The sequence below is a fragment of the Strix aluco genome, chromosome 22, assembly GCF_031877795.1.
Source record: "Strix aluco isolate bStrAlu1 chromosome 22, bStrAlu1.hap1, whole genome shotgun sequence".
NCBI lineage: Eukaryota > Metazoa > Chordata > Aves > Strigiformes > Strigidae > Strix > Strix aluco.
Window position 1 is genome coordinate 8,380,328 of NC_133952.1, and position 20,931 is coordinate 8,401,258.

The 20,931-nt window shown below is 43.7% G+C and overlaps 1 protein-coding gene across 17 annotated transcripts in view; it reads right to left on the reverse strand.

The window, feature by feature from the left end:
• Positions 1 to 20,931, reverse strand: part of EIF4G3 (eukaryotic translation initiation factor 4 gamma 3) — a 150,286-nt gene that overhangs the window by 62,778 nt on the left and 66,577 nt on the right. For 6 of the 17 annotated variants that reach the window (XM_074847872.1, XM_074847861.1, XM_074847860.1 and 3 more), the window contains exons 4-9: positions 17,726 to 17,821; positions 16,222 to 16,335; positions 12,506 to 12,538; positions 4,860 to 4,880; positions 3,878 to 4,057; positions 3,126 to 3,240 (exon numbers count right to left, since the gene is read on the reverse strand). In XM_074847872.1, the coding sequence (XP_074703973.1) occupies positions 3,126 to 3,240; positions 3,878 to 4,057; positions 4,860 to 4,880; positions 12,506 to 12,538; positions 16,222 to 16,335; positions 17,726 to 17,821 (559 nt within the window). The remainder of the gene's footprint in view (positions 1 to 3,125; positions 3,241 to 3,877; positions 4,058 to 4,859; positions 4,881 to 12,505; positions 12,539 to 16,221; positions 16,336 to 17,725; positions 17,822 to 20,931) is intronic. The other 11 variants (XM_074847876.1, XM_074847863.1, XM_074847875.1 and 8 more) reach the window with 5 other exon arrangements.

Below are 20,931 nucleotides of genomic sequence, written 5' to 3' on the forward strand. Positions count from 1 at the left end.
TGTGTCTGTAACCAAACCGAGAGGTTATTATTATCTCAAGCAAACAGTGAAATCCAAGACAGCAAAGGAAGCCAGCCCAGCACAGCCCGATCTGCAACTTCAGAGGATGCATTCCTCCAACTGAGAACTGGAAAGCAGAAACTCGTAGCAGGCTCCCTGTCTGCCTGCTCAGAGTGAGAACGTCTCCCTGCTGAAATAGCAGGCAGGTAGCTCAAAGGGAAGAGCATTGCACATTACCAGCATCAAGCTGCTAAAAGCTCAGCTAGCTGTACTCACTCTTGGATGCTGCAATTAAGGTGGCCTATGCGATTCAATAAACTCCTCTGTCAGCATCCCCAACAGCTTGGGAAGTGAGAACCCTCCTGTCTCTCTCCTTAAAAACAGTGACGAAGCCTCAAACTCCTCTGATGAATGCTTTGGCCAAGCCGGCCAGGTGTACAAGATGAGTTTGGAGAACATGAGAGGACAGGAGCAAGCCTGGGAGCCCTGTAATGTGTTAATTATCTTGATTTCTAGCTTCCTAGAAAACAGATCTAATCAGATAGCCTGTAACATGATCCCTGGCAGAGAGCGAGCTACAGCGTAAGGCAAGGAAGGACTCCTCCTTGATGAAAAACTCTTTAAAAAAAGAAAATCCCGAAAAGCAAGAGTGACTTCTGGGAAGAAATATAGCTTCTGTGGCAAGAAGCCAAACGCGTTTTTCAGCGTGACGTTCTTTGCTCTGCACCCTGCCTTTTGATCCTTTCCACTTCAGTGGCACCCAAGTTTTATTCTCCCTCCTTCCCATTCATCGTTTCAAGGTCTTTCCCAGCGTAGCGCAGAAACTCGCTGATATAAAAGAGAGCGATAAATGGCAAAACTGAGACCGTTAAAAAAAAATGCACTGTCCATCTTCACAAGTTTTGTCTTCTACAGTATTTTCCCTTATCACCTTTACAGCCTGCCAAACTGCTATGATTTTGATGTCTAGAAGCCACACTGGCTACAAAATCCTGAGGTTTACGGGAAAGGCCGCTGCCAGCAGCATTATCCACGCCTGTATTGCAAATTTAGTTGTCTCCCAACGCCACGAGCAGCGCCTGGTGAGACACAGAACATTTCCAGTCCCTATATAAATAGCAAGGAAGCAACAGGAGGGAAAGGTGGATGAGTACAGGCAAACCTGCAATCATCCTCTTCCTTGGCTAAACCTTCTCTGCCTGGAAAATGCTCTGCACGACGGAGGGCTCCAGCTTCGCCCACTGATGCTCTGCAGAGGCAGCGACCTAAAAACAAGCTGGGACTGAAAGATGACAAGCCTCTGTGCAAGAAACCAGAGCTTTCAGGAGTGAAAAGGAACCGGAAAGGAACCTTTTCCAAATTACAGAAGTGAAGACAGACAAACGGCACGAAGCGAGCAGAAATTAAGAAAGCAGACCTGTAACAGCAGAAAAAACGAGGAATACTGGGTAATGCCCTCATTTAGTGAATCAGATTTAAAGATTTAAAGAGCAACTGCAGTATTTCTTCTCTTTATTTCTTCTAGGATAAGCAAACAGGAACTAGCTGCCTTATAATTGCACTCTCTTGTTTTATTTAGAAATTGCATAACCAAATTTAAAGGCTTCATGGCAACCTTTCAAAGCAAGTAGTCCCATTAGCTCTCTAATACCCCAAACAAATACAAAAATAAAAGAAAGAAGGAAAAAAAAAAACCCGTCCAGGCCTTTTAAAATGATAAGCAGGGAAGCAACTGGGGCTTTTCTCCCCTTTAAAACAAAATCTGTATTTGTGAAGAGCAAACATGCAATTCTGCCAACGGTACAGGGCTGTCACTGCTCAGCCCTGGTAATCATTCACTTCTAACACTCTGAAATACCAACAGCTAAAGCCGCATGGAAAGTTGATAGTATCTCTGCCCCCAACAGATTACAGAATGAGCGTGGGCAGGTAGCAATCAGACTGAACAAAACACCTCAAATTTGGTATCGAGAGGTGAAAACCCTTTAAAAAAAACCCCACCATAAAACAGGGTGATGACTAGAATCATCCTGGTGGATTTCTCAAATGTTCCCATAAATGAGCAAGGGAAGGTAAATAAAAAAAAAAAGTGATGTACGTGACTGCAAGATACCTAATCCTGCACCTCATTCAAATACAGCTTGCAGGAGCTGATTGGTTTTAACTATCAAAATACAGATCCCACAGAAAACCTTACGGGGACTGTGATGTAAGTATGATACATATTGTATGTGGCAACACACTGGAAATTATTAAGAAAGGACTTAATTACTTTTACATAGAGATGATTGCCAAGAAAAGAGGTGTCATGGGGCAGTGAAGGACAGTCACCCACTGATACACGGGGTCTGCAAACTGGGACCCAAAGGAGAGGCAGTTGTGGGGTCCTGGAGGAGTCAAGAACCTGTGAGATGCAGACAGGAGGGATGCCCAGCACTGGACACGCAGCCTCTGGATTTTTAGGTGCAGCTTTGAAGCTCAGTACCTGGGAGAACCAACTAAATATAGCGAATATAGTGTGCCAAACAACCACAGCACACACAATGAGGTTGGGCAATCTCCCAACCCTTCTGCTTGAGAAAGGCAAGACCAGGAGTTGCCCATTAAAAGGGCAAATTTCAGCTTGTGCATGGTTAACAAACTCCTTGACTGGACTGACTTCATCTCTGCAGTATAAAACCAGTGAATCAAACCACATGGCTTGTTCTTTTCCCTCACTAAATGCCAAACAAGGAACGCAGGGATAAGAAATGTTAACTGCTGTATGGCTGTGAACATATTCAGGGCATAGCTCAATGGAAACCAGGGCTGCCAGATGTATTCACAATACCTTAATAAATAATAATGATCGAGCAGGGAATAACAAATAGCCACCATTCTTGTTCACATGTGATTATGGGTAGCTCTGTGAGTTGCAGCCTTTCCTTAAGCACTCGTACAAACAATACTCTGTTACTGTGAATTTTTCAGGAGTGAAAAATAAGGGCTGTGACACAACCAAATTGAGCAGCTATTTGAAGTTCAAACAAATGCTAATCCATTCCGCTGTTATAAATCTTCAGCTTGACAACAGAAAAACACACCCAGAAAATAATTTATATGAAATCTCCAAGCAGAAGGCTTACCATAGGCGTTGGGGAATTCTCCAGGACCTGGTCCTGGATAAAAGGGTCCTGGTCCTGGTGGCTGAACGGGATACTGCTGTGGGGGCCCGACGTACGGAGGGCCACTGTGACGATACTAGGAGGGAAAAAAAATAACCATCAATTCACAAAGAGTTGGGCAACTTCATGCTGTTGCATAGAGACCCTGTAACAGAGCCCCCCCAAATCAACGGAGATCTGATTATCAAACCAATTAGTTACAGATGCAGAAATGTTACTGTCAAACAAATAAAAAAAGAGAGGTAAGCTATGACATCTAAAGACAAGACAGGGAGGACACGAGACCTGAAGTAGAAAACAGTCGCTTCCCTGATTTCAGCAATACTGGTGAGGCCCAAGGTTTTACAGAATCACAGAATCATTCAGGTTGGAAAAGACCCTTGGGATCACCGAGTCCAACCATTTTAGAGTAACTGTAGATATATTAAAGTCAATTTAGATACATTTATAGCACTAAACATTTTTCAAGAGCTTAGTTTCACACTGTTTTTGAGAAGGACCTCAAAAACTAGAAAGGTAATTTATTCTTACTGCCTCTATGCACAGAAAAACAAATACTTCATACCAAAAAAAGGGCAGAGGCTAGACATGCAACTACCGGCTTAATTCCACACCCCCCCCCCCCCCCCAACTCTGCGGCAGGTCTTGAGAAAATCCAGATGGAGCAAACGTTGTTTTGCAGTTCCTTAGGTGCCTGGACAATGTATTTTTACCTGTGGTATACAGTACTGGGGGCCCTGAGGCATCGGGTAGGGCATTGGCAGATGATTAACCATCATGATGTGCTGGTTGGTTTGATAGACCGCAGTCGGTGTTTGCGCACCAGGACGGATGGAGGGGCTGCTGTTCTGGATGGTGGCTCTGGGAGGCTGTATCTGAGGCCTCTGAAAAAACTAGGGTGGGGAAGGGAGAGAGGAGAGAAAGCAAAGAACCGGTCAGACTTTCCGGGAAAGAATTTGAAATATCATTGCAATATTATAATTATAACGCTACTTTCAAAGGGTTGCCACACATTCAGAAAACTGCAGGACAATGTCTGTTTATCTGTAAATAGCAAGATCATGCTACAGCCTTCTATTTTACGAGGTAGAAAAAGGTAAGAAACCTCCAACTCCAATAATTATTAGTTGGCACCTACTGAATTATACAGCTCAACTTTCAGAGTGAACGTGAGAAAAATTATTTTTGTCAAATATATTTTTTATAAGGTGGGTTGGCTGCCAAAAGCCACCTTTATAAATTTGCCAGGGAAATAAAAGATGAAGGCAACTGTTACAATATACCTCCAGAGCAGCTAAAAATTTTTTACAAAGGCCAGAGGTGCCTCATTTGTACGAATTGAGCCAGGTGACTCGTCTCGCCCTCCGTTTTCAGGAAGGTGGCAACCTCTTCCAGGGTGGCACCAAACTCTTGTACCACGTTTGCATGAAGTGATGCCCCACGCAGATGGACCAGGTCCAGGAAACCAAGCAACCCCCTGGTACGCTCTCCGTTCTCAACCCTTACGCGCTGGGAAAGGCATCAGCATCCACGGTATGGAGCATTCATGGCACTGGAAGACCTTGCTCTGGCGTCTTTGCAATCTTGGAAACTCAGTCGGTAAGATATGCATCAGACGTTAACGCATTCACTAACGGAGTAATGATACAAGTGATAGAGACACTTAGGCCATGCAGAACCAGGAGTTAAAATTACCTGTATAGGTCTGAATCCTCCCTTCAATAACGAAGCAAGAAAGCAGCAGGAAACAGAAAGAAAGCCAATGGAACAGCTTACAGATCAATAGGAAGGAGTAGGATATAACATGCACCCTAATTGCACACAATTCCATTCATCTTTCTATCCTGCTTTGACCAATCCCTTACAGAAACAGCAAGAAAAAGACACCGAACTGGTACCAAGGACTCTTCTACCAGAATCCCAAGGCAAGGGTCAGAAACTTCTAGAAAAGTTTTATACGGAAGCACAAAAGTTTTAAAAAAAAAATAAATAAAAACAACAAACCCCAAACCATGATTAACTGCAGGAAATACGATACTACAGAAAGAATTTATGTTTACTCTGTTCCTAAAACATCAAACGTTTTTCCTTTCTGGTCTCTTTCAGTGATACAGAGGCAGTAGATAAAGCAGAAACCCTTGCTCAAATCATGGATTTGGTCTCCACTTCTGCACCAAGACTGGAAGGATAAGAAATGCCATGTACAATTGTTAAACAAAAAAATAATAATAATTAGGTCATCGTACATCACATCGAAGACTGCTGACTGATGAAGTTCATTGATGGAAATAGTCTGTGAGTCACTAACATGAGCGGTGGGAAGAAAAGAGAGTGGTAACCACTGAGGAATGAAGGAATGAGCTGGGCTTATCTGCCTCGGTAGTCAGGGTAGGGCGGAAGCTGGGATGCCTCTGTACTTGACAATGAGCTTAATATGGTCATTCTGGTGCTGCTGAAGACTTTATGACACCTAAGTTGTTCCCCATAGCAAATGATTTCTCCAGAAAAGCCACGGATAACGCCCTGTCTCAGAAATCCAGACACCATTAAGATGAGCGCAATGCTTTTATGTCCAACCCTGTTAATCTGGATGAAGAATTGTCACCAGCAAACTGTAAGTGTGACCTGAACCAGGAGAAGGCAACTGTTTGGGGAGAAAAGTTTGGTAGCAAGGGTGCAGAAAGGAAACCAGAAGAGCAACACATTACCGTGCTCCCACATTAATAAAAACTGTGTGGCTGTCTAGATGTGGGGGAATTACACCAGTGCTGCATGAACCAAGGGTGTATGCTGAATTTATGGTGAGAATAACTAGAGTCTGCAATTTTTCAATATCCAAAGACACCAAAAAGTGCAAAAGTCCTTTCTTCTTTCACTGCAAATTGCTGAGTAATGACTATTTCTAACCTGTTAGCAGGTTACAGCAGAAGTCTCCCCCGAGTGGGGTGTGGGGGGGAAAAAAAAAAAGTCAATAGCCACCACGATTCTGTATTTATGCAGAGTGAAAAATGGGCTGGAGGCCAAAGCGAGACCTGCCTCTCTACTGACAGTAACTACACCCCCAGGACAGCACAGAAAAGCCTTCACCGCAAGAGATGGGAGTCCTCCACCGGTGAGAGCCACAGCCACGAGCCCTGCTCCTCAAGTTTCTGCTACACCTACAAAACCTGCTAATAACATCCCTGAAACCACCGAGGAAAAAAACAAACTTACAGCAACAGAAACTCCTTGTTTACGGACAGCTTTTCATTTCCGTCACTGGCAACTGGTGCCTAAAAGATCACGAGATGTTATCTGTTGGGGTGATACGCTGAAGGAACTTCACGAAACGCAAGGCAGCTCTCTCTCCTGCTGGAGCAGGAGGAAGGAAAGCACGCTCTGTGCGCCAAACTGGGGGGTGTGTTGACAGGCTCGCTCCCCCCTCAACCATTAAACACCACCACGGTACTGCTAAGCTGTTCTACAGCAGGAGGACCTCCAGCGAGAAAACTCTACACTAAAAGATCCAACCTCCCCAAAACCACTCTATATTGCCCACACCATCGCAGAGGTAGCTCAAATTCAGAGGAAAAAAAGCAGGATTTGATCACTAGTAGGAAGACAGATACAGGATGAAGAAAAAGCAGATCCATTATTCCAAGCAACAAGACCATCAGAAGCTTTCGGAAGTGCCAACCAGAGATCTCTCTGGCAAAGTTTGAACTGCTTTTAGCTGCTCCCCTTCTTGTAAGTAAAACTAAAATTCTCAAGAAAATCCAGTATCATCAGAGCACTGTGCCTCCCATTCGTATGTGGGTTTTACTGTTCAAAATAAGTATCACCTGGTTGGCAGCCTGTTTTATGCTCCATCCTTGTTCCTGCCCCTCCAAAGCTAAACTAGCAATATTTAAAGTCATTCTCAGAAATGTTTCACTGTTCTGACTTGATTTGCTAAAAAAATTATCTTGCAAGGTCAAATATATGCGTGCAAAGATGACATTTTCAAGTCATGCTAATGATGTCCCATGGGAGAACACCAAGAGACTAAAATCTGCTATATTTGTGTCCGTTTCTTCTAGGAAGTGCAGGATTTGGAGTGGAACACATACAGGATCCACTCAGGGTCAGAATGAAGATACCCTGGGCCACAGTAAGGCTTCTGATAGAAACCCTACATTACATCAACCCTGCCTTGACTACTTCCTTCAAAAATTCACTTCTGCTATGTCTAATGATGGTCAAATTAGCGTGAAACATGCTGCACAGTCGTTCAGCAACCTGCGAGGACCTGAGCCGTGGTCCCCAAGTCACAGTCCCATCCCTTATCTGTCCACCTCTGTTAGGGAAGGATTTCTTGGATCATCTTAGAGTCGGTACTACTGGGCAATATGGTCTTTTCATTTTTTCCCTCCTAGGGTTGATCCCCCATATATTTATGGAGCACAACCAGACATCGCTTTTACTGGCTGCCTCAAGCTCAACTCTTTCAGCCTGCTTTAATAAGCTCTCATCATCTCAGCAGCCCTTCATCCACCTGCTCAAGGAAGTCTTCCTGGAAAATAAAAAAGCAGAATTGCGCACACGCTCCAGACAGGGTTTCCCCAGTACTTCCCAATGCAGCAGTAATAACTCCCTGTCTCAACTGGAAATGACTTTGGTGGTTTGTCTAAAGATTGCATGGCACAGGTGGTTTCAGCTGGTGAGCTCCCACTTTATAGAATAAAAACTTCTCCTTGGCACTGAAGTATAAGGGCTTGCACCTTGCAGTGCTGGATTACACCTCGCTTCCATCACACCAGTCCTCCTTGCACAGCACCCAGCATCCCTGCACTAACCACATTTCCTCGCGTCGCACTCACCAAGTTTGCTGCAGACAAATACCTAATTGTGCCAGAGTAATTAACATCAATATTAAGGAAATCCACTACTAACCTGCTGCCTACCCCTCTCAGCACTACCCTGCCATTTACTTCTTAGTCACTCCTTATATATACACATGCCCCGACATCCTTTTATTAACCATCATCTTCTCCTGCTTAATTTTCTTCCCACATGACCCTGTGCCAAAAGTCTGTTGAAGGCCAGCCAGATAAGAGGCTGTCATCTAGAAAAATCAATGATTAAAGAGAGCATCAACCTCTTTCTGATAAACTACCACTGCATTTTAATTGATTTTCTATTTACTCTCCTCCTAAGCCATCATTTCCAGTGGTGGAACACTCCCTCCCTACTCTAAAAGCTTCACTGAAAAATAAAATTGTGGAAAAAGGACTGAAAAAACCCCTGTGCTAAGCTTAGCCCATCAAACACAACGTGGATAGGCACCTGTCTATTTTTTCCTAGATCAGATCAAGGCTGGCAATTGCAAAGGGTCCACAAAGCCCTGGCAGAAGGCTGCAGAGAAAGTGAAAGTTCAACAAGTTGTCACCAACGCTATCAAATCAAATCACACACCCAAGCTCTCTGCTTTAATTAAGCCTCTCATACTCTGAGACAGCTCTGTTATTAATCTTTAGTCTTTCTGGTCCCACCAAGAAGGCTGGTGGGATAACTTAGCCCTGACCTGGAAAAGGGAGCAGAAGGTGTCCGTGCAGGCAGTACAGCAGGAACCACGGCTACTTGCAGATGAAAGCTGGCACATTATATTTGATCTTTTAAACTTTAACACAGGCACCAGGGCTCGGCTGAGGAACTGCGGCCTTGAGACCTAAAGACGTGCCAGAAGCAGGAGCTGCAGCAGAAAATCCCCAGGTCTACATCTTGCTTCCCCAGTGGCCACCAGCAACCTGGTGCAGCCCTCTGGGCACAACACCAGTCTTGTTTTTCTCCCCTGCCTCAGACTTTCCCAGTTTTATTATTTATTAAATGATAAAAAGGGGGGGCAGGGGGACCAAAAAACCCTTTTTGTATCAACCATGAGATTTAAAACTGGTAGCTCCTTTACACGCCTATAGATGAAGACAAAGAATTGACTATGGCAGCTGTTTCCGACTGCTTTCTAACTCGAGATACTCTGAAAAGCTACAAAATGGTTAGTCTTGAGTCAGCTCAGGGAATAAATTCATGACCTCTCCAAATCACAAGGCTTTTTAACAACAGGACATGGCCAAACCCAGCCTTCTGTTGTATAAGCTATACCCAAAAGAACTCAAGTAACCCCAAGCTAAAACTGGAACAAACTACACCAGCAACCTCAAACTAAATTAGTCTGCCATAACCAGTAAACTAATCTCAAATACAATTATAAGTCAGAAAGGGAACTACGACATTTCAGTTTATACTTATTTCTGTTTTTAATTACACTGGCCTCTTCTGAGCATCCCTTTTAAAATAACCCATATGCTCCTGAAGTCACTTCTTAAATTAAGGGTTATTACATTTCGGACATTTCTACATTTCAGACTTCAGATTAGCAGAAAACTGCTATTTTCAATTGTGCTTCATGAGGATCAGAAGCATCAAAGTGACTCAAGAGCCTCACTTTGAAAATAAAAAAGGGATGTTCTGCGCAGAAACAGAGTAGCAAGCCCAGGCAGGGTAGTACCTGAGTCTGCTACTGCATTTCAAGAAAAACACAAGTTGATAGTATATTTTAAAATATATATAATAAATATATAAAAATATATATATGTATGTGTGTGTATATATAGAAATACTGCCACAAAACACTTTGTAGGGCTCATTTTCTTTCTCCTGTAAAATAAGACTTTTTAGCAGTTTCTCAGTGTTACTGGAATCAAGGATCACTGCTACACATTTAACCTTTAATCAGAACCACTGCAGCTATTTTCATTTGACTTCAGACACTCTTTTCTTAGTATAGCATCCTAAACCCCGTTCTACTATTTTCTCTCATAGATTTTGATCACACTTTCTATAGCATCCACTGGCTTGGAGCTACCAAGGCAGACATTCCCATCAGAAAATAAATTGCTTATAAAGTTGCCAGTCAACTTCAGGTGCTTAAATCATGCTAATTTGAGTTCTTTAAAGACATAATAATTACAGGAAATAACATTAAAGAATAATCCATTATTTGACTGAAAAAGACACAATCAATAAAAAGCACATTTAATAAAATCACACTGGGATTGACACAGGAATTGCTGCAAACCTCAGCGTGCTGCTTTCTTACAAGAGCACCTTATGTTGTTGCAACAAATATTAACGCTGCTACAGTTGATTTACTTATTTAGTACTTTTTATGTTACAAAATCAGTCTCAAAGCCTACTGCTTATGTTACACAATTTCAGCACGTGAAGTTTCCCGTGTCAGAATAATTATTCACGCTGGTCTGCAGCAACCTCTAACACTTCAGTTTGGGATGACCTCGCTTCAACAGCCGTGACCCTCCTGCACAGCTCGGTGGCAAAAATCCCTCTCTCCATCCCCAATCCGCACCACGGGCAGAGACTTTTGGATTAAAAGAAATAAACAGCTCATCTATAGCCCTGGTTTCTCTGTGCCTGTCCTGATCCAGCACATGACAGACATAACTGGGAATAAAGCCTGAAATGTTTTTCTAACGGTGACAGCTTCTCTCAGATAATTATAAGCAGACTTCAAACGTAACAGAGTCAAAAATCTAACTGCAACGCAGTTAAAATTGGGAAAACACTTGGAAATTACAAGTTTTAACCTGCAGGTAGGGTCATAACTGGGTCCAAAAGAAAGTTTTAAATCAAGTTATGACAGACTGGTGGCAGAGTAAAAGCAGCGAGCGCTGAAATTGTTTCCCCCAAGGCTGCACGCTGCCTCGAGACTCACGGTCCAAAATCTGCTCATCGCGAGTTCAGTAATTTTTATAAGAATATTAAATGGCTGAATATATAAGTGAATATAGAATTTGCCTCAGTAACAACCTACGAAAGAACTAACGAGTTTCTGAACAGCGATGCATTTTCAGTATCATGTAATATAAACACAGACCTGAAGTTAAGGTCAAGAACAATAGTATCTAAACAAGATACTAATTCCGTCGTTCCCTACGCTGCCCAGTCATCCTGCAAACATTCCTCCACCACCGCCTGTCAATGCAATCCCTTGCCACGCACAAAAACAATCTCTCTCTCTCTCTCTCTCTCACATGACGTTTGCCTGCCAGCAAACAAGTGCAAACGCCTCATTCTCATTTTTAAGCCTTTTTTTGTCCTGCTCTGGAAGGGCGCCTGCCTCCATGCTGCTCTCTGAGGTGGAAGGAACAATGATTATCAGCTTTTTTGGGTGTCTGTGCCCACTTAACGCACTTACCTGCTCTCCTGAGACAGTACTTTCCCAAAGGTGCTCGTCTCTACAGTATTAAACTGCTCACACTAACAGGAGCAAAGTGAGAACAAAATAATTCTCCTGGAACAAGCCTTCTGTGACTTAATTCCCTGTCCCAACATCACTGGAGCTAAAGGAATTTTTTTTTTTTTCTTCTTCCTATTAACTTGGTAGAAACAACCTGTTTCTTCCAAGCCAAGAGACTGAAGAGTGACACAGAAACAACCGAATCTGGAATAGCTTTCTTGCACTTGCCATGCCTCACCTCCTCTTTCCCACCCATCAGCACCACCTCAGCCCCTCAAAAGCCCCCAGGGGAAAAGGGGTTTGGCCAAGATGGATGTAGGAGTTGATAGAAAAGACAACTTCGGACACCTTGACTAGCACAGAAGGGCCCTGTGCATCTGTCCTGACGCTGAAGAGGTCCTCTGGGTATTTCTGCCACTCTAATAAGCCCTGCCCATGAGTTTCATGAGCCAGAGCTATTCCTAGTTTACATTCTTCTTAATCAGGTGGTTCCTTACAAAGTCCAAGTCATGCAACAGGAATACTACAAAGATTCCTAAATGTCTGGCTTTCATAGGGTGAGCAAAAACAACATTAAGCAAAGTAGTGATAACAGATAACCAGGTGTATCACACAAGAAATGTATGGGCTGGAAAGTCATTTGCCTTGCTCCGAGTTTGAAAAGTAGGATTTTCTCAGGGTTGTGAACGCCTGGTTCTTGTTGACATCTTCATCTCAGGCAATTTAATCCACGGACTAGTTTGAAAAGTATTCAGCAAAGTTTCCAGCAACTTGAAAAGGCAAGCAAATCTCACCAATACCTGGCAACGATCTCTACAGGTTCTCCTTTCCTAGGGAAACGGCGTTAAGTGGGGTGGTTAATGAGTGCAGTGACACCAACTGAGAATTAAAAGTGTTACTCTGCGTTGCAGGCAGCTTGTTAGCAGGGTTATGCATGTGCTAGTATCTACTAACAGGGCTGGTTTCCAAAGCAAGCCTTTGTTCTGAGTTAGTGGGTGAATCACCTCCAACCACCCGCCTCCCCCAGCCAATTAGTTTAGGATGATAATGAAGGGGCAGGGTACTGTACCTGGTGATGGGCAGGTCGAGGCCCCGCTGCAAACTGAGGAAAGGCGGGAGAAACAAACACAAAAGGAAAGGCACAAAGAGTCAGAAACACCACAACGAAACCAAAATGTCACACTCTATGCAAAATAAACCCACAAGAAAAAAAAAATAAAACAAAAAAACCACAAAACAGTCAAAAGCTTTGCTGCAGGACAGTGACAGACAGGTACTGAGATATAACGAGTGAACATCACTACGGGGGAAAGTGTGCTGCTCGAGAGCTGGGAGATAAACAGCCAAAGCTGCTAGTTATTTTAAAGGCACTCTAGTGTATGAATGCAGGCATTCTTTATCCTGCCTGGGAAAAAAAACAACCAACCAACCAAAAAAAACCAACTTAAAACAAGCAGCAGCAGACATTTTAAACTGTTTAAGGTGGAGGTAAATGGTGAAAGCAGCTGGACTCAGAGCCGTTCCAAATATTTGGTGGGAGTGGAGGATGGAGACTCATGGCTGGAGAGCAGTTAGGAGCCAGGTAGGCACAGCTAGTGTCCTGCCGGCGAGGGGGCCGCGGGAAATTCCCTGCAAGGCAAAGATCAGCAATTCTTTGCACACACACGCAGTGCAATTTCATTTTCAGCTTTTTTTTTTCCCGTAACAATCACAATATAACCCTCCTTAATGAGTCGGATTTGTCACCCCCATCTGAAACCGAAGCAGACAGGTTAACCCGTGATGTCCCCGGGGAGCTGAAGGCATCAGCGGTAGAGCCTGGATGGAGTACAGGAGGTCCTGGTTCCCAGCCCTGAGCTCAGGTTACTAAATCGCTTCCCACCCACTTGGGTTACACACAGAGGAAAGTAATCAGAATTTAACATGCTCGGTAAACATTAAAAGCATTTTCCAATAAGTAACTGATTGTTAAAATAGAAATAAAAATGAATGCAAGAAATGGAAAATAGAAATAAAGATGACAAGGTATCTTCTTCCAGAAGCCAAGTTAGGTATTTAAACACTTAATTCTCAGTGTAATCAGCAGAGCTCCACGATGAGAGCAGATAAATCTATTGATAATAGCTCCAATAATTAAATGGGAGCAAATGAAACAGATCCCACGGTGGCTTTTTACCCACCACGTGCCTCTGCCTGTTGCTAGTTGTGATGGCTTCGGAACTTCACGCACGTGCCGGAGCACACGGTACAGTCCACCTCTGCTAATGCATACTACAGGGACTCAGTACATTTTACTCTCTGCCTGAGTGGTCAAAACTGACTACTAATTATTGATTTTCTTAGTAAGAGCTTTTTTCAGTAAGTAAAAGTGGACCGGGGTTCACTTGCAGCCCTACCTCTCAGCTATTTTAATGGCATCAAACAAGAGAAGCAAAGTATAAATATTCACTGGTCCAGCTGATTTCCTCCTTTATAAATATTTTAATTGCCTATATTTAAGATTTCCAAGAACTAGTCTACTAATCCCAGTGTTTACATATTCCTTCTACCTTCACCTCATCATAACACTTGGATGAAAAGTCATAAAAACCTTCAGAAATGAGAAAATACGCACACACAGACTATTTCTAGTACAAAAGTTTCTAAAGAATGACCTGCACTGATTCACCAAAGAGGGATTTTTCCCACCTTTGAAAATTTTCCCTAAGCCTTACGTTATAAAGAAAAAAAAAAAAACAAAGCATGATCATCTTGTAAGACTAAAGAGATAAAATTTCTATTTTAATAGCAACCGCAGGACAGAAGCACTCAAAGACTCTCAGCATCCTCCCAAGGCTCAGGGCGTGAAGAGGACAGTGGCTCTGCCCACGGGTCCTACAGCGATGAGAAATGGGCACCTGGACGAGTCTCAGGAGGTGAATGCACTTCAAGTCCTTATTTTCCTAAAGGAAGAACTCCTCAAAAACAGTTCAAATGTCTTGTGTTTGAGAAAAGGGAATAAAGCTTACCCTGGAAGGGCTGACACAAGCCTTTCTGGCTGGGCTACACACTCCATGTTATACACCAATGAAAAAAATTAATCAAAAGGAGAATGATGAGGTGCAAAAACCTTGTGTTGCTTAATTTCAGGGCCAAAGTACCTCTCTTATCACTGTTCCACAGAAAAGATTTGTTCTCACTGTGTTTAAAATAAGAGCTGGAAGCTTACATCTTAAGAAGCTAAAGTTTATTCCATGGTGAAAAGCAATATGCATTACAAGAAAAAAAAAAGAAGAAATAAAATAAAACCTCAAAGTTAGTGAAAAATACCCTAATCTATTTTGCACTGGTCACCACTGGCTATCGATTTTTTTAATTTTTTTTTAAATAATTCAGGTTGATAGGATTTATTCCTATCAGTAGCTGTAAGCAACAGAACAAACTGTAGTCACTGCTGGCTCGGATTAAAATAGACATTTTGGTTTTTTTTTTTTTTCTCTGCCCAACGAAGATAGTAGATAGAAAGGAACACTACTTTATGAAATCTGGGTCCAACACTTCTGCCACCCGCACTCTTTGTGGTCCTGCTCACTGCTTTGTGGACAGCAGGGCACGTTCTCTATCTGCTGATGTTGAGCTGGCACACCTCAAGCCTCTCTGAAAATAACCACTTCTGGATCGCTCCAACACCCGCTCCGATCACAGGGGTTTTTGGCAGACCTCCTCGAATTGGACAGTTTGTGTTAAAATCACCTGGTGCTCGGGGCTGGCATCGGCAAGAGCTAACAGATAATTTTCAGTAGTGCTGAATGATTTCATTTTCCTTCCCCCAGCTGGAGCTGCACTTTTTGACATTCCTGCTGTCGGAGTGACGCTACGATGCTAACAGGGAGAAAACGTGAAGCCAGTTGGATTGCAAAGGCAGCTGTCCTGGAAGGAACAGAAAAGCCTCAACGGTGCAATTGCCAATGGCCCTTGGATGCAGAAACAGGATGGAGGAAGCTCCGGCTGCTCGAGGAAGCGGGATTAGGATCAACCTCGTTAGTGCAACAGCCTACCTACCCACAGCAGCCGCACCAGCTGCGCGACGGACGGGACCGTGCTATGGAAGCCTCAGGATGGCAACGACATCCTGCCACCTTCCTCATCCCCTCTTCACCCTCCCCTCACCACCAAAAAAAGACGGTTAAAAAATAACTTAAAAAACAGTAATTTAAAAAAAAAAAAAAAAGTAAATCAAGACCAGAACAAAATGCAAGAGTAGTTCAGCACTGGGCTAGTCTTGCATTTGTTTTGGGGTGGGGAGGTGGAATGAGATGTTATGGGTGCAGCTTTTAGTAATGGGGGTGGAAATGGTCACTAGCAGAGCGGATGGCAAAATCTGCATACAGGAGAGTTCAAAAAAAAATAATAGAAAAATGGCTGACAACTGCAGACAAATTCTTCCTCAATACCTCCTCAATAACGGGGCCAAAACCCTACAATTTGACACATTTTCCAGCCAAATTTCCTGAAGATGTTTATCTGTTGAGCGGCAAACCCAAAGCTGCCCTGGTCTCTGTCCTACACCAGGTCAGACCCTCCCAACTGCAGTTTAACTTTGGACCTTGCATTGCCACTTAACCTGGCAGAAACTGCCACGGTAGCTCATGCTTTTAGCAAAGAAGCAAAATCAGTGCATTTCTGTAGATCAGCCAACAAAAAAGATGTGGTAAAAAAAATAATAAAGAAAGAAAGGAAGAAATAAAAACAGTGCCATCGGCACAATTGCCTGCAAGAAGGAGTACAGTTTGTTATATTGCTTACAATGCAGTATTTTATCCAGCCTCTTCCAGCCAGGGACCTGTAAACCGGACTCTGTTCCAAAACCTTCCTCCTCTTCCAGTTGTCTGTGCAATGTATTGGCACTGTTCTGCTGGGCTGTCAAAAAAACTGGTTTAGAGATGCAGCTCTTCAGTCAGGTTTTTGCTCCAGTTCTAACCATATAAACTTATTTGCGCTTTTCAACAATTAAAGATAAAGATGATTATACTTACTGAGAAAAGAGGGGTTTTTACCATCAGTACCCTGCGTTACTGATCAGAACGGGGGACTACGGAGATTGGGGGGGGGGATCCGGTTACAAATTTTCAGCTGTCCACATCACAGAAACTTCATCAAAACTGGTGTTAATTGGCTCATTCATCAACACTGAGGTTAAGGGGCCTCAGAACTAACCCTCCTGTGAATCCCCTGGAGGCAAAACCTCCAGATGCAGGGCAAGTGCATCGGTGTGGCTGCACACGGGGGAAAAGCTTGCCCTGTATATATATATTTATATATATACCTGGTATGTGGACAAACAGAAGGCTGTTGTCTTGGAGGCTTTCAGTTGCCACACTTAGAAACGTTCATCTTACTCTAAAAAGAGAAGAGTGCTGGGCTGGGAACGGTGCGGTGGTTTTATAGGTAACCTGAAAGTGTCCTGATGCAGATGTGGATTTGTAAGAGGCGCAGGGATTGCTGCTCCCTTGGCTACCTGAGACACCGTGATGGTAAGCTCCTGTGCCTCCAGAAGCTGGGCTAAGCATCTGATGCCCTAGGAGGGTCTCCTAGCATCGTGTGGAACTGAGCTATGAGCAGAAACTCCCCAAAAAGAGCCTGGTTTGGGGAATCAAAGTCCTACAATAGCAGAGCTGTATTACAATACACACACACAAAAAAAAAAAAAAAAGATTACAGAGGACAACCAAACCTAAAAGTTGGATGAAAAAGGGGCTTACCACAAAAAGATTTGGGTACACGGAAGCACTATGTTAAATGTGTGAGCACCCCCAGGGTGCTAGGCAGTAAATGGTTAGAACTGATCCAGTGGCACTGATTCGGAAGTATTGCCCAGAGGCCACTGGAGACTGAGTGCTGCTGCAGAGAATCACTTTAGTTCACTGATCTTTGGTCTATCCTTTTACAAAAAACTTCCTTAAAAAAAAAAAAAAAATGAAGAAAAGAGAAAGATTCTGGTAATGAATCTAAACTCTAAAATGAAGTGAACCTGAAAGCAACTATGCTAAAAATAAATCGTGTTATTTGAACGTAGATGAGAATCCTTCCATCACTTCGTTTCTGATAAGTCACTTTAAAAGGAAAATTATCCTACGAGGACAGTGTCTGAAAAATTCAATCAAGATTTGCCATTTGGAACGTGCTTCCAGTTCAGTAAAGCACGCTTTCCAGAGAACTGGCCAAGTGCTGTAGAAACACACATACACACAAAGAAACACATGAACAAGGAAGAAAGAACGTAAGAGAAAGCAAACATGGGCTCCCTTACCGGCGAGCGGGTCTGAGGCTGCGTGTTCATTGTTTGAGGGGCTTGAGGGTACACCAACGTGGTTGGAGCTGCATTCTGTCCTGAGGGGTAAGGAGCCTGCCAGGGAACAAGAAAAGTAAATAAAAAATGAGTGTATCAAATGATTCACAGAATCCCAGAATCATCTCGGTTGGAAAAGCCCTTGAAGCTCCTCCAGCTCCACCATGAACCTCACCCTGACCGTTCCCAACTCCACCAGATCCCTCAGCGCTGGGTCAACCCGACTCTTCAACCCCTCCAGGGATGGGGACTCCCCCCCTGCCCTGGGCAGCCCATTCCAACGCCCAACAACCCCTTCTGCAAAGAAATCCTTCCTAAGAGCCAGTCTGACCCTGCCCTGGCGCAGCTTGAGGCCATTCCCTCTTGTCCTGCCGCTGGTTCCTTGGCTCAAGAGACTCCTCCCCCCTCTCTGCACCCTCCTTTCAGGGAGTTGCAGAGGGCCAGGAGGTCTCCCCTCAGCCTCCTCTTCTCCAGACTAAACCCCCCCAGTTCCCTCAGCCGCTCCCCATCAGACCTGTGCTCCAGACCCTGCACCAGCTCCGTTGCCCTTCTCTGGACACGCTCGAGTCATTCAATGGCCTTTTTGGAGTGAGGGGCCCAAAACTGAACCCACTCATCGAGGGGCGGCCTCACCAGTGCCGAGCACAAGGGCGAGATCCCTTCCCTGTCCCTGCTGGCCACGCTAGTGCTGATACAAGCCAGGATGCCATTGGCCATTCACCCCCAAACTGGAACTGAACACATTATCAGATGCACTGCTGATTAACACGGAGATAAAGACGACCTATAAAGAGACCAGGTGATTGTGATGGAGAAAACCTTCTCTGTCAAGGACCCAACCAGCTGAGCAACACCACCCTAAGCCCCGCCACGTGCTGCAGCAGAAACCACAACGAAGGCCGTACGCCAGTGCAACACCGTGCCACCGAAACCCTGTGCTGTCCGACCCCCGGCCATGTGCTCTCCAAAAGCCTCCTCTGAGCCTGTTCCCAAGGAAAGCGGAACTGCAGGTATCACGCATAAATCCTCCAAAATAAAGACAAATAACAAGAAACAAGCTCAAATGCATTTAATACAAGCCACTGCTGCTTTAAAGTATTTGCAACACAATGAAATGGCCTGAAATCATTACAGGTGTAAGGCAGACCATGGGTTGTGAAAATTTTTCATAGTTCCACTGATTTCAATGGGCTATAATAATTTATACCGCCAGATGCTCACCCCCCATGTTATTTGCCCAAAGTAACAATAAACTGGAGCTGTAGTTATGCCCATTACGCATTTTAATGAGACGTTTAGAAATAACTTTTCGGATGTCGGATCACCTTTTTCCCTTTTTTTTTTTTTTGAACGAAAAATTATAACATACATGGGGGTTTTTTTATAACTTACATGGGTTTATTACTGGAATGGCATAAAAACCAGCCACTAGACTGCGACAGCCTTCACTTTCAAGAGGAATTAGTCCCAGCTCTATGTGCTGCCCTGTAGTTCCTCCACGACTCCATCGCAGGCCACTTGTCCAGCTCTTCCCCCTTCACTGTGTGCCAGCCATTACTAACGGTAACCACATTCCCTACTAACCTCCTGGTTACACACCATCAGATTTACTTGATGAATAAAGCAGCTCATCAGGTCTTGGGTCTCCTCTGGGAGAAGGTCTTTGGGCTGTCTTTACAGATTATGGGAGAGGATATGCTTAAAAACATTGCGATACCTCTCCGTACACAGATGATGATATATTCACCCCACAAGCCTTGCTGAAGAATCCCTTCTCATCTTTGAATTTCATGGCCTTTGCATTAAAATTCAAGAGCAGGTCTAAGGAATAAAGGGAACCGTTTCAGTCTGTGGTATGGAGAGAACAGGTTTCACTGCACCAGCCCTCAGGCATATTTCAGGATATTTTTGATTTGAACTGTGCTTTATTTGATTTGAATAATTAAGTTTTTAAACAATAAAACTAAGTTATAGTTGGTAGGCCAAAGCTGTTTGTATTGAAGGAAAAAGAAACTTATAAAACTTTTGCTATCAAGAGAGGTGATGGAGCGTAAAGCCTGAAGCTTTCTTTTAGGCAAATAGCTTAAGGAGTGGTTGTAGAAACAACACAAAATGTGCTGTTTCTAGAAAGAAACCCCGTCCTGAAGCCTGCAAAACTTCCAAGTCTGAAACAGCAAACTACGCCAAGTATAATCAGGCATGTTCTGGCTTTCAAGGGAGAGTCAACCAGTCCTTACAAGATAAAGGATGTATGCTTTTAAGGAAAAGAAAGCCATTTAAGAAGAGGTTTTCTTACCGACTAAAGCGGGCCATTGGGTAAAGCGTGCGTTTACCTCTCACCTCCCAGGCTGGGTCCTACAGCAGAGTCACAGACCCTACCCACAGCTCAGCCTCTTCAGCACTACCAACACGAGCCACCACAGGATGGTTCTGGAGCAAGAATACGTCTTTATTTCGGAAGAGCACCTAGGACATCTGATCACTGAAAGACATCTACCACTGAGTGCCCCAGCACACACCGATCAGCGCCCCGTGCCTTGCAGATTGTCTAGGAGACAGCTGGAGTCTCTGTGTTATTCTTTTTTTTCTTCTTTTTCATCCCTAGACATAAAATCCCCACCTAATCTCTGCTAATCAAAATGTAATACAAGGTAAATGAAAATATAATTTAGAGACAATTTGACCAAAGAATTTTCCAGTCTTAGAAAAAAACAAGCCAAAACAAAACGTGGTGGCAGGGGATGAGAGGACTAAGCATGGCCCAAAACCAGTCCCACCAACACCTACTGCTGCAATATCTCCTATTCCTGCTTGGGGACCACACTCAAACTGATCATTAAAGGGCAAAACTTAAACACACGTACACAGGCACTTAAGGACAGTGTTCCTACTACACAGGCTAACTAGGCAGGATGTTCTGTTATTTTCTACCTGATTTTCACACTGCTTTTTGGGTCAAAGAGATGATAAAAATGTATGGTTCCAAGTGTATCACTAGATCTTTGCTGTGATTGAGGACGCCAAAGCACACTTGGTAGAATATTTAGCTGAAGAATGTTGTTCTGCAGGAGTTTGTATCAGTACAGCAGAAAAGACTCTGGTTTGAGAGCAATTAAATGTTTTAATTGGCTCCTGCTATGGAAGCAGCAGGTAAGCAGGGCAGTTTT